The sequence below is a fragment of the Trachurus trachurus genome (genome assembly GCF_905171665.1).
Source record: "Trachurus trachurus genome assembly, chromosome: 4".
NCBI lineage: Eukaryota > Metazoa > Chordata > Actinopteri > Carangiformes > Carangidae > Trachurus > Trachurus trachurus.
In genome coordinates this window covers 18,645,514-18,660,367 of record NC_139898.1, presented here as the reverse complement: position 1 = coordinate 18,660,367, position 14,854 = coordinate 18,645,514, and the positions used below count along the sequence as shown (strand labels likewise).

At 40.5% G+C, this 14,854-nt stretch overlaps 1 protein-coding gene across 4 annotated transcripts in view; it reads left to right on the top strand.

Moving 5' to 3' along the window:
• The window catches only part of negr1 (neuronal growth regulator 1), a 134,790-nt gene that overhangs the window by 58,771 nt on the left and 61,165 nt on the right, over nt 1–14,854 (top strand). For all 4 annotated transcript variants that reach the window (XR_014595354.1, XM_083970753.1, XM_083970755.1 and 1 more), the window contains exon 3: nt 6,684–6,809. Coding sequence is in view for 3 of the 4 variants with exons in the window: in XM_083970753.1 (XP_083826879.1) it covers nt 6,684–6,809 (126 nt within the window). In the remaining variant the exon portion in view is untranslated. The remainder of the gene's footprint in view (nt 1–6,683; nt 6,810–14,854) is intronic.

Below are 14,854 nucleotides of genomic sequence, written 5' to 3'. Positions count from 1 at the left end.
ACAAGGCTCATAATGTCTCAGCACTGTAACCTACGCAATTTGTGTTAATCTTTAACGACCAGTGGGTGGGTTCACCATTCAGTTAAATATAATCTCTGTTTTTCAGTGGACGCTGTCAACAAGCCTTGACCCAAACCTTGACCTTTGGACAGGCAACACATCCACATAATTTTATTTACACAGTTAGTGAAGGTTGGTAGGTAGGTAGTCTGACGTTGTCATAGCCAGGAGCACCTGAGGATGTGTTGCTAAAAAACAGCACACAATACATTTTCAAATGCAGAATTAACGTATTACTTATAAATGCACCTACCATATACAGTACTACTTGCTAATTCTGCTTGCTGGCATTGCCTTGCACAGCAACACATTGCTTTGTAATTTTGCTTGTGCTCCCGGTTGGCTCTCCTGTAATAGGAATGCCCTGTCTAGGATCTAATGATGGTAATAGGCCTATATTGGAAAAAAAACATCCACAAAACTCAAATATGTCACAAACAAATTATGATTTGCTGACCAAGTTTTCTCCAGCCACAGCAGCTAATGATGTTAGTGCAAGGCTATTGCAATTTCCATTGTCTAAGTTAGCATAATGACTATCAGACTCTTCTGACTCTGCGTTTTCAGATAAATCACATTTTTATCGACACCAAGTAGACTTCTTTTTACTAACCGCTGAGTGAATGAAATCACTGCATCTCTTGAAAGATTTTATTTTTTAGAGTATTGGCTATCAACTGTCTGAAATACAGTAGCTACTATTAGCACATGACGTCCTGCTGTGCATCTGCCAATTTAAGCATTCAGTGAAACCAAGACCTGCATATAGTCTGCTGATTGGCTGGTCTGTACCTGAGTGGGCCACTTGATCTGCTCTCTCAGGTGTTAATTAAGTAAACACTTTTAACCATTTATGTGCTATTACAACACAATGATGCCACTTCTCATGGTATTTGAAGTCTCCGCTACACATTGTGCATGATAGATTATTCACAATCAAAAGAGAAACTTGTCAAATGTTGCATCACAAAGCATATATTCAGAATCAAACTTTTAACCTAAAGCAGTTTTTCTGAGTTGAGGACTAAAGAATTTGCCATAGTGAACTCAAAATACTACAAATAATTACAAAGAAAACCATAAGCTAACAACGAAATGCACCCTAAATGCCAAAGGTTCACCACACTCGAGCTGAATAGCCTCAGGTAGTTACAGTCAATGGTGCTCAACCAAAATAGCTTTTAACGCCATGGAACAAAAGCCTGGCTCTGTGTGGTGTATAAATTGTCTTTCAGTTCTGCGATGAAGTCCCAGTTGCATGCATGATAAGTTTATATTTTATTGTTTAAAGTTTGCCTGTTATGCATTGATGTTTTATTCTGTTTCCCGGAGTTGGTTGTTATTCTCAACTGGAGCAAACAGTGTTATACAGTATAGCAACTGAGCCCTAGCTCTGAGCTGAAAAACTGAAGCCTCTTCATGCGAACCTTTGAAAACCTCTCAGTCCCTGCCAAGGAGAGATAGGATCAGTAGACAACCCCAACATTTTCAATTTTGTGCTATCAGACACTGAGGAGATGTGTCAACAGTGGGGTCCTACAGCAAGTAAACACAGGATCCTGACAAGCAATAACCTAGATTCAACATTGCCTCTGGTCTTCTCCCACTGAAGGTCCTCCACTTTCATCTCATTTAGATCCAGATCTGTTGATCAAAAATGATGCCAATCCCCCCAGAAAGTAGAAAACTTCTGTGCTGAGAGTGTTTTCATGAGCATTACATACTGGGGTTGTACCGTTTGTCAATCATGGAAGTTTTTTTTTTCTTTTAAGCCACAGAGTGTACAGGTATGTGACTATGAATGTGTTTAATGTTGAATCAAGTTTTTGACTATAAGCTATGTCCTCTGAAATGACCAGGGATGACCCCGATTGGTTGACTATTCAGTGATTCGATTCGGAAAGGTCTGATTCAACTATCAACCTCGTCGTCAAATCGTCACAAAATGTAGTTATGCATCTGATTTTACAGGGAACATCTGACATCTGATTTTACAGGGAATGTCTTTGTTTTCTTATAATATAGGTGAGCCTATTTTTGATACAAATATCACAGGGAGTGCTGGAGCACTGGCACACCTCTCTCTCTCTGTCTCTGTCTCTCTCTCTCTCTCTCTTGCTCGCTCGCTCTTGCTCTCTCTCTTTAAATTCGGGCCTAAAGTTTTATTATCGCCTTACTCAGTGCTAAACATATTGTAGATATTACATGTAACGCAGCATGTTTCAGATTCAGATACAAATTCTGATATTTTATTTATGTACTTAAAGCAGAAGTAAGCGATCCGGTGGTTTTGGCTAACTTCTTGTCAGCCGATGGAGTTAGCAGTCCCCACCCTCGTCATGGATCTATTGGTCCTCGGGACCTCGTCCCTACGTCACCACATTCACGCGCATCCCTTGGCTGCACACACAGAGAGGACCGCCCCTTTATGCCGTTCTCTCTCCTCATTGGATAAAGGTTGTAGGATACGAGGAAAGTTTTCTCCTCGGCTTACAGCAGAGCAGAGTGACTGACAGACCCGTGTTTCGGACCAAACACTCTACATAAGTGATTGCCGTCGGAAGATATAACTATTTAAGACTTATATTAACACAAACATTCCGCTTACTTCTGCTTTAAGAAAGAAAAAATATGTTACAACAGATGTACATTAAAGGGAACCCCAAAGAAGCAAAAAGTGCTTATAAATAGGGGATTCTCTGAGCAGCATTCTCTGAATGGTTGGTCAAAGCAAGTAAGGGTGTCTGCAGCTTAGCTGGGCAGTGCTCAATGACAAGAGAAACCACGTGACTCCAAAAAGTGTTGGGGTGGGTCTAAAGAGGAACTCGGGAAATTGTTGAATCAACTTTTCTTTTGTTCATTTTTTAGCAGGCATCAGGAGGGATCAGAGGGTAGAATAGTTGGAAGCCCCAGACAACTGAGAAGCCATTACTATACAGAACAGTCCACTGCAGAAAAGCTCCCTTAGAGATTCAAATCTTGCAGATTAAAATAGTGCCTCTGTATGTGTGTGTATGTACGCACATGTGCGTGCATGTGTGCCTATTTGAATGTGTGAAAATGCCTTTGTGTGCCTGCATGTGTGTGTTTTCAGCACCCCTAAATACCGAAGCTTTTAACATCAAAGCACCGAGAGGATTTAAGTGCCCAGAAACTTGCCAATTATGGTTGTAAGTGATGTCCAGCAGGGACTGTTGATGAGCTGCCCTCAACAAAAAACTAACTTCACTTTTCCCTTTCAAAAAATGTGCTTTATAGGGACTTTCTGGATTTGTGATGCACAGCCTCAAGTGCACAATAAGAATAGTCTGACTCCAGACCTATGAATCACTTCCACGTCTCAATTATTGAGTGATTAAGAAAGATCTGGTTTGTTCCTATGAATTGCTCTTTGAGAAACAACTGAGCTAATCATTTGTGGGTGGGACTAACTCATTGTGCCCTCTTCTGTTGGGAAATTTTAAACATAGTTGTCATCAACAGCTTAATTACATCATTATTCACAATATATTTAATTGTGTGTAAAATGATCACTAACTTCAGTATTTTAAAAGAGATTAGTTTATCATGTCATTATGTGTCTAAGCACACAGGGCTCTAGTTTTGTGGCACAGTGCAAGTTTGGTGCAGCGCAACGCTGTCCACGGTCAGTTTGGCAGTTTGGTAGATCGAGCTGCACCGAGATGGGTGTGGTGGCGCTGAAAGTTGACCGGAGCACAGTGCGCACTCATCAAAACCTCGCAGGCAGTTCTTCACAGTTTCAGGCACATTTAAATGCAATAAATAATCACAACAACCACTATTTAATGCAACTAATGGAGTCAGCACATAAATGTATATCTATATCGATTATCCCATCACATCTGATGTCAGATCAAAGGCTGTTGGCACGCATAATGGAAACTCAACCTGACTGAATTAACACAGATTAAAACGTGATGCTAACTAACAAGTTCACATCTCTCTCAGCCAACCACAAATAGCCTCGGCATCAGAGAGTGAATATATATAATCAGCATCTCTCATCTCAAACAATTCAAAGGAAAAGAGAAAAAGAGAGGGACGCTTGCCGACAAGGGGCCGGCCACAGAGCTTGGCGATGCGTCCTTTACGCACAGCTGCTTCTGATTTCATCACCGTTACACACGGTATTAGTTTATGCTGTGGTCTGTGCACACTACTCATCTTTTTTCCACAGGGTTTAAATATAGGTTACTAAATATGAACGTCTTTATTAGTGGGAAAAGGGTGTGTTTTCTGTTTGTTTTTTCTCACACTGGGCAGCGGTTCTAAGTGCATCAGGGCAAACCTGATTAATGATATTACCTCCTCCCACACTACTTCTGCTCAGCCCATGGAGATCTGTTCGAGTGTTCGCGTTACCATATATTCGGTCACTGCGAGATTGGACCTCCCGGACCAAAACATCAGTTTCCTCCTGCAAAATGTTTGGCCGTCTGGCGTCGCTGTCTCCCTCGTCCTTGTCAAAATATAAAATGAAAGAATTGCAGTGCGACTCACCTGCAACGCATTTAAAGGTGAGGAGAGGAGCTCATTTGATTGGTGAAACCCACTCTACCCACACAAAACTAGAGCCCACAGACTTGAAACTAGAGCCCACAGACTCAACAGTGCAAGGGTTAAAGCAAGCAAATACCAAGCAATACGTATTTCGGTTTTATTTTGATCTCCTGCGTTCTCCTGTGTGTGTCCTGTTTCATATTTTGCCTCTGGCAGTGTTCATTACTGAGCAATTGAGTTGTTCTTGAAAGTTCATAAACTAACACCAATTCTTGCCATTAGTAGTGAAATGAGATAGGAACCTCCAAATGTCAGATAGAAATGTGAGATTATTTGACTCAATGAATACGCCTCAACAGTAGCTGACAAGAAAGATCTTCCGTGGGGGATTTTGCTCGAACACCACATGCTTTGTGAGGTGAAATCTTAACTTTGTATGATTGATTTATTCTTTTACTTTTGAAAGCAAATTGTGTGATATTCATGATGCTCACAGAAAATTGTTCCTGATGTAAAGGGACAGTTGGTTGGTTGATGTTTGGTGCAAACCTGAATTACAAGCATATCGTCCAATGAAAAACTATTACAGTGAAGGCAATTTGTTTAGAGCAGAATGAACCAAATGTCAAAGATCTCTGCGTGTACAATTACGTTCAGGTACATTACCATTAGTGGTAGTGACAGGCAGGTTTCCTGGTATCCCTGAGGAGAACAGACTCTGTTTGCTGTGTGATTTAGGTGAGACTGAAGATGAAGAAGTTCATTTTGTCTTTTATTGCTCATTTAACAATGATTTAAGGGGGAGTCTTTTTAGTGAAATGACCTTCGTTTCTGATGAGTTTTTCTGGTTGAGTGATTACAAAGTTTTGTGCTGGATTTCAGGAAGAGAAGCCATTGTGTGGCTGATTTTACTTGTAGACCTAACTGTGCGTTCACACTAAAAGTGTCCAAAGCTTCAAAAACGCCAGAATTCATTCATTTTCAATGAGAGCCCGGCGACCTGAGTGACCAAAGCGTCAACTGCTGTCAGCCGCGCTTCCAAAGCGTCCAAAGCTTCCAAAGCATCACCAGACGAGAAGTTGAGTCTCAGTTAACTTTATGGTAATTAGCTATGACGTGGTTTGACTGCAGCCAGTCAGAATAGAGGTGTCCTTTAAATGACCAGCGCGATCGAACTTTGACGTCAGTCACGTGAAGAGCGACCAAAGCGGCTTAAAAGTATTTTTTCTTTGGAAGCTTTTGGTGTGAATGTACATTTAGGCAGGATGAAGGTTTCTGTGGAATGTAATAAAAGAAGCTGTGTTCAAGTTTGACAAATGTTTCATGAACTGACTAGATAGTGAATGCAGCCTGGCAATACAGGCTGGATAATATTTACAAGTAGGCTACATTAGTTATCATGTTAGCAGGTTTAGCATAGTTGATTCAGGGTGGAGGTAGGATGTGGTAATAAGTGTGCCAGCTCCATTGCTAGCCCAGTGATTTGTTTTGGGTCAATGAAAATGCCATTGTACAGTTCTTGGCATCCACACTACAACAGTATTATGTCTATTTTATGTTATTTGTCTTTTTATTTTATGATATGAAGATGAAATGCTTTGGCGTCCATGTGCTGGAGTTTGCTCATCAACCATTGTTCTTTTAATAGAAATGAGCATGACAGTTTTTATTACATCATCAGCACCACTGTTGCTAGATTTGCTAACTTACATGTAGCTCCTCTATGGAAAGTACAAACTGTACCTGTAACAAATCTAGAGACTTACAGGGGGAACCTTTCCATAAAGGAGCTACTGTATGTGTGTTTGCCTGCAAGGAAAAGATTATACTTGTTTTTGAACTAGTCTTGTATTTTCTGTAAACCTGCTGTACTCATTCTTACTGCACACTGGCCAAAGCAGCTTCAGTGTAACTGAATTTAGGTGTAACACAATTGTAGCATGTAACTCAAAAATGAAACATAATCCACCATCAACTTCCCTTGTCTATAATGTAATATAATGTACAGATGATACTGCTGGATGAACAGGAGGTTGCAGATTTGAAATGCTTATCTTGTTTTTTAAAATGTTTTTTTTTTTTTTATTATTTTGTCTTTCTAGTTCCTCCCAAGATACAAGACATTTCATCCGACATCACGGTAAACGAGGGCAGCAATGTGACGCTCATCTGTACAGCCAGTGGGAAACCTGAGCCATCCATTTCCTGGAGACACATAACCCCATTAGGTGAGTTCACTTCACCTCTCACATACCTATGCTAATGAATGGGTGGCTAGATAAATAGATCAACGGACAAATGGATGAATTGCGAGTGGAAATGAGGAGGTACGGACGGGATCAATAGGTGGTAGAACGAGGAGAAGAGAGTCCTGGCTGGTAGTTATGTTGCAGATAAAGAGACGGAAGGGGGGAGGGGATGCAGTGAGAAATGAATGTTGTGCGATTGATCCATGAGACAAGGGGGAAGGGTAGTGGTGGATGTAATGATAAATTCAAGTGAACATACAGTAGAGTATCATGGAGGGAGTAAGACCGAAGTGCATAGTGAGGTCCTGAAATGGCATACAGCCATATAGCTCTGTGTACTTAAGGCTGGAAGCACTGGCTAATTCATCGTGCCTCTGTTATCAGCTGTAAAAGAGGACCTGTTTTCACCCACTGACCTAAACCCACCTCTCAGTTGTAAATAGCTGGAGAGATGCAAAAAGTAGATAGGGGAGTTACTTGTTTACATCCCTAAAACTGCAAGTATCCCCAGGAAACCTCAGCTCAAATGGATTCGTCTGGGGTTGGCTAAATTACTGTAGGTAGAAGTAATAGTGGGTGAAGAAAACAATTATACGCAGTGTGTGTCGCTGCTTGTTGGTTAGCAAAGAGCTTTACTTATGTGTTGACACCTATTGATGTGTGCGTTTCACTTAGTTCAGGTTGATCCATAGACTCCATTCCACATAATGAAACATGTCTACATTAGGTCCTGACCTGCAGGTTCAGTGAACACCACATTCAGCTGCATGCTACTGTTGGCTGTAAAAGAAAATAAATATTATTCAACACATTTTTCAAAAAAAGAATATGAAAGGTAGTGCTTTAATCAAATGAAAAGGTACATGTTGTGTGAGCTCCCAGCTTAAAACATGAACTTGAAGCAGATTCAGACTGAACACAACCAGACTGACAAGCTAATTGTTTGTAGATGTTTTTTCAAAGGAATGTGAAGAAATTTATTTGACGTTTATGCTGGCCAATTGCAGATAGATTGTTGTCAGTGTATATATTTCAGAACCAACGTGGGTATATGTGGTTCTGTAGCCAGGATGTCAGACAATTTGCCAGACTTACAGTAAATGATTACATTATTTTAGATGCGTAAGTGTTAAGTGTATACCTTACAATAAAGACATATTCAGCGTCAGTGAAGATTAAATTCTTTGCATTATTAGATCTCTGCTACAATGGCCCTGTGACCCACCAACCTACAACAGCCTCATATTTGCATATTGAGCTGTTAGAGGCTGTGTGTACCTGTCATTACAACAATGCACATTCATATTCATTCACCCGAAAAGGTGACACCACTACCATGTTGTGGTCTCAGTTTCTACAAATGAAACATACCTCCTAAGATGTTTCTCCTTCTCATTTTCATACTTGTATTCTTTTAAACTTAGATCCTTCAACTGACATACAGTATTACAGTACGAACTCTAATCAATACAGCCATCAATGTATTGCAGTCACACATTTTGCCACCAAATCAGCATGTTGATGACTATTGAGGATTTCTAATATCACACCCCTCATCACCGCAACTAGAACTCCAGTTTAGTTTGGCAGTTTGTAAACTGTCATTTAAGATGCATTATCAAGGAAAACGCTTATTGTCATTATTATACATTATTAAAATAGCTGCTTGCCTGCCACGCATATGCCATTAAGTGATTTGAATCCTGAATCCTCCCTTTGAAAACTCATTCCAAAGCATTTAACTGTTGCTGCACAGCCCCCACCCAGCCACTTCTAGTCCTTCCTCATTTTCATATTAATGGATCAGAGCATGCTGTTCTTATCTGATAGCTGTGAGGAGGACTGCATTTATCTTATGGCTGTCAAATCCTCCTCTCTGGCGTGCTTGCCCTGATTGCGTTAGGGGAGTTTCAGAAGATGATCAAAAGAGCCATCCTCAGAGTCCGAATGGCAGTCACTCATTCTACTTTGAAGTGTCCACACTTTGAAGTATGCCACAGAAGAAATGATATGCTGGTCAAATGAAAGAGCCCGGTACTAAATGTAATCACAGACTGTCTCCCAGCACATCAGAAAAGACGCTATTTGCAGTAGGATCTTTGAGTCGGTCATTGTAGTGAGGGCGATTTGTCCAAAGGACGATGTACAGCTGAAAGGTTGTAATAGGCTAATTACCTATCAGTGGAATTTCATTAAATGTGTTGGATATGCAGAGCAGTCTGCCCCTACTAATGTACAGGCAACTGGAAATTATTTATCTCAGTTATGAATGACTCATCAAATAGAGGCAGATCTTCAATGAACTACTGTGGACTGTAGTACGTGGACTGCCATGAACACCAAAGAAACTGAAATACCATCTGCTTATTAAGTCCAGGAAGTACAAAAAATGTCATAACTCTGATGGCATTTATAAAATATAGCCTAATTATTTTTAAAGATGCAAGGATAGGTTAGAGAATATATATTATCATTTGTTTGTTGGCAGCAAAAATGCTAAATGAGAATGTTGGTCCAACCGAGATTAGTTTGTTTTTTTGTTTTGCAGTCAGTTAGTTTCTTCAATAAAGGTGCAATTTCAGAGCACATACGTGCCATAAAGGAATGCAAATACGGAAAATTCAAGTTCAATTTAATGAGAATTCCTGGGGGAAGCAAAAACTGATGAAAACATCGACCACTCGTTAATGACTGAGTGTTATGTTTCTTAATTTGGTTCTGTGTGATCTGTTTCTAGCATTTTCATTCTAGATGCTGCCAAAATGTCAAAGTTGTGAAAATGTTTTCTTCCTTTGTGTTTTATTTGCATGTATTTTCTTTGGCTGCAATGTGTAGAGCTTGCTCAGTTATTCATTCATACAGCATAATCTGAATATGCAACAAAGTCTTTATGAAAAACTACAGTATTAAAAACAGGATGGAATATGTTACATTTCTCAGTCAAACTTGTTCAATATCATGAACCACACAACATCATAACACAATACACATGCCTAGCACAGATATTTTGGGAAAGGGGTGGGAGTTCTTGACATTTTAAGGCCTGTTCAGAGCTGGTATTAACATCAGTCTCAAGTGATCCAGTCACAAGTGGACAGGTGTGAACCAAGTTGTCTGTAGCTGATTTCCTCCCTCATGACAACTGTTCAGGGGTGAATCTTTACATAACTCGATCATTTAAATTTCATTAAGGCATTAAGTTCTGAGCGTGTGCTGCTTTGAGTGACAGGTGGATGAGCGTATAATTGTCACAAGCCATCATGCACAAGTGTTGCTCCTCTTTGCCCATTTTTGGATCAGCTGGAGTTTGGTGGAGTTGGGTTCTGGCAAGATAGCGGTGGTGTAGCAGCTCACTCTGAGCTCCATTACCATTCTTCCGAAACCTATGGATCACATCATGGAGGCCACGTCCATCTTTATTTACAGTCCATGGTAACCCACCTAAAAGGAATTGAAAGACACACATAATATCTGATCACTCAGATCACATTCTTACATGGGCTGGGCTGCACACGCCGACACACTTTTAGCAGCGTGAACACAAATGCATCCTGGGCAACAGGGGTCATTTGAGGCATGTGGAGATGCTTAAAATGCCAGGTGTAAACTGATGTACTTAAAATTGTCCACTTGATTAGATTGCCCCAGATGCATTTTGATGCCAAGTCTGTACAGGGCCTAGATAGTTGTGCTGCAGCCGTCAGTGAAGTTTGACAGAATGATAAATTGCCGTGACTGACTGTCAAGTTCCTATTCCCACTCCGACTGTTTTCTGTTTGCACCCCCCCTCCCCCCACCAACCAGCAAACTGCCAGATAATAATAAATGTTGTGTGCCTCCAGTGAAGTGTGGCCGTAAACTGTTTATTGAGACGATAATTCGGCCCAATATGTGTGCATATAAAGTCGATGCGTATTCTTCAATTAGAAAGATGCAAACTGAAGCAAGCACTTGTAACACGCAGATCATTTCTGTTGACATGCTGCTAAGAGAATGACCTGTGGTCTGCAGATTAATGGGTTTAATTAGCCATAAAAACTGTGCTTGACAATTAAGTTCTCAGGAGTTTGTGGCAATTGCATGATAAGGGAACATACAACTGGTAAACCCACTCATCAAGTGAAAACTGGTTGTGCAAAAGTGAATGCTTCATGCTGTCCCTATCCTTATCAACCACTGTTGATGTGCCCTTGAGCAAATATCCTCCCCAGCTGTTCCAGCAGCAAATGGGAAACTGCATAGTTGGGTTCATTTTAGCTCTGTAGCTCCTCCCCCAGGCTGAAAACATGTTCTGAACCAACTCGTATGTTTAAGTAAAAGCTGAATTTAAATGAGAAACACCATTAGACAAAGTACGTTGGTAGCACTCCCAGAAGCCACAATGTCATTATTAATTTAGCTCTTGACATGCCCACCTACTTTACTCCTAAAGCTTACAGTGGCTCTGATGACATGTCAGCCTTTCAGGTTATTGCCTGCACATGGAGGACTGTGCAATGGGTCCCCACTACTTTCATAGGTCATAGAGATGGTGTGAAATAGCCTCTAACATAGTCTTTTTCAGTCTGGTTAGGTTGGGCGGATGGCTGGGCAGAATTGCCTTGATAAGCTTTTTCCATTGAGATTTGAATCCATGGGATAGAAGTGTGACCTTTGAAAGGGCTGACTAGAATACTTGAATAGATATTTGATTGTTTCCTGTGATGGGACTCAGCTGAGGTGCATTTTTTCTTTCTTTCCAAGCATCCAATGTACATCTTTAAAGTACGTTCTGTGTAGGGTGACCATATTTTGATTTCCAAAAAAGAGGACACTCGGCTCCAGCTCGAAACGATACAATATATAGTATATAATATAGTATAGATGCCTCATATATACATGGTTGCCCATAAAGTTGGAATCATTTTATTTTCAGACACATATTCCTAATAATACTCACTCACTCACTCACTCACTCACTCACTCACTCACTCACTCACTCACTCACTCACTCACTCACTCACTCACTCACTCACTCACTCACTCACTCACTCACTCAATCACTCACTCACTCACTCACTCACTCACTCACTCACTCACTCACTCACTCACTCACTCACTCACTCACTCACTCACTCACTCTTTATACAGTCTTTCCCGTCTGCTCTCAAGGAGTGAAGCTGAATCCAACAGAACCGCCTCGGTACCGAACTAAGCAGCAATAGCAAGTACAACAGCTCAGCCGGTTTCTGTGTGAACGCAATGAATTATTTAAACTTGATTTTATATCACTGCTACATACCTTGAGTTGTGGCTGCCATGTCGCACTGGAATTTGGCAGCTCTTTAAGAGCTGCAAAGCAGGTTTTTGGCAGTCTCTTCACCAGGGATCTCTCATTCAGCACCGGGTGCCTTTTCTCATAGTTTGCAATGAGCTGATGTGCAGTTCAAGGCCTGACACTTGCATACTTTAAACACGATGGGAGGTGAAAGATAAAGAGTTAGGCACTGCATTTTGAATTTCAGATCCCAACAGCAGGAGCCGTGTCTAACACAGCTCCATTCTGCTACTGAGCTAAGTATTGCTAAATAAAGAGGTCCTCAATGAGCACATGCTTTATTGGAGTGTCTAACACGATGAATAGAAGAGCTTTTGTTTTTCTTGTAACTCAAATGTGATATCAAGTTACTGTTACTGTACACTTCACATGTTGAATGGCAGTTGACAGGTAAATGATTTCTTTCCAGGTCTTCTGTCTAACATTTAACATGCCCCCCCCCCCTTCTTCTTCTTTATTTGTACATAAAATTTTCAAACTTTTAGAGGCAGCGACTAACGGTTTTCATTAATTGTTGATTTATCAATTACTGATTATAACTGATAAGGATAGCATAAAGAACGAAATAAATAAGAACATTGCCACAGTATCAATATTGACAACCCAATATTGATTTTCAGTCTTTTCAAATGGGTAAAATCCTACTTCATATATTGTGAGGTGTGAGCAGCACATTGATTCACTCAGCTTCTCCTTGCTCTGCTTGCTCTTTCTCGCTCAAGGAGACACTGATAGCAAACTGGACATGGGTAGCAATGGGAGAAGTACCACCACATTGTTGGTCGGGCATATTGTCAGAAAAAAAGTTTTCACTATTTCTGTTTCTTTTTTTATCAACCCTCTCCCTGTGCCTGTCATTTGGGTTGCGCAGCAGGCGAGAGCTACGAATCTGAAAGCATGCTTAACAAGGCAACTTCTAGTGTAGCCTATCCCTAAAAATTCACTCCAGCTCTCAACTCCAACACCTCTTCAAGTTGCATGTCCCACAGTAACTGAGTGTTGACATGAAGCTGCTCTGTGCGTCTACCTGGGTGCAGTAGCAGACGGAAGCTACTGTACATGTGAGGTGTTTTAATGAATTGTGGCTACAGAAACAAATTGACTAATAGTCCCCCTCTAAACTGCATGAGATGAGTCTCTGCATGCACATCAGTCACACACCATGGCACTTAACACCACAAGTCACTTTTAAACCTGTGGGAAACAGTGAAAGATGTGTGTGCACTCTCAGCGCTGTTGAGAATGAAAGCCTTCGTAACAGATGAATACAATGGAGCTGTGTTACACCAGAGAATTCTGCAAGTACTTTACTCAGACAAAATATAGTGCTATGGTTTTGATGTTTCAAGGACTGAAATAAATGTAAAGCAGATCCCATTTTTCTGATTGCGTAAGACCTCTATTCTTTTACTCTGATTTGTATGTATAAAGTAGACTATATGATTGTACTATACTGTACTGTGGCCATACTGGCTTACAGTATTGTAGTTTGTTGCAAAATTTCAAATTTGAAACTACTCTTATCATTATACTAGCAGATATATACGAGATATTCCCTGCCTCACTGTGATCTATTTGTTGCATCATGTTCCTGGGCTTCCAGGCTACTTTGAACATACGTAGGAGACACCGTATATTTTAAAATTTTTGTTGTAACTTTGCTCTGCATTGTACCGAAACATCTTTTCAAAATGTACACAGCAACTGAAAAGACAAGAGTGAGAAATATCGATGCATATATTACATGCTCAACCCTAGTACTGACAGTCAAATGTCTCCATGGTGGTTCCTTCAAACGGGTATGAAGGTGGATGGTCCAAGGTTAGACTGAACAGCTTACAAAGTTACTGTGGAAAATCCATGTAACTCATTTACAACGAGTTTGGCAAATCACTTGTGTCTTAGCTGCCAGTCATTCTTAAAACAGACAGTACAGTTTCATTTGTTATGTTCGCATAGATTTTGCTGTGTGTTCTCTGTATTCTGTGTAATCGTGTATTCGCCAAGCTCAACATTGATTCAATTCCATGCACAGTGGTAGCCAAGACTGTTCATTAAACATCAAACACAATTGAGCTGTTGTAAGGAGTCAGCTTTTTTGTTTTGTTTTTGTACATACAGTGGGTCTTATTAATGAAACGTGAGTGTGTGTGAACTGATAGCGACAGAAATGTACGTGCGTTTCCACATTCATCGAAAGGTTAGTAGTTCTGATCTTTTCGTACCTAAAATCTATATCTGCTACTGACTGCTAATAGTGCCTAAACGTAGGACTGCACATAAATATTGCTTAGTTGTCACTATTGAAAATTATGATTTTAATTCGTATGGCACTCTGTTATACGAAATACGCAGATCCCTTTGAAACACTTAATTTTAAAAGATGATAAAAGGTTAGAAATATTTGAAGAGAGAGGATTTATGGATCAGATGGATATTGAGACCAATTTTAGAGCCTAATCTGACAAGGTCAACAAAAAGAAGCCAGGCCACCCCCACACCTTTACAGGTGCTCTCCATGCTTGGGTCTTTAGCCACGGGGACTTTCCAGAAGTCATCAGTGCCATTGACTGCACACACAGACCAAGACTTCTTACTGTATATTAATCGCAAAATCTTTCATTCCACGTGCAAGCGCAGCTGATATGCAGTGTTAAGTGTGTGTTGCTAAATGTTGTGGCTCGATGGCCTGGTGGGATGCACCACA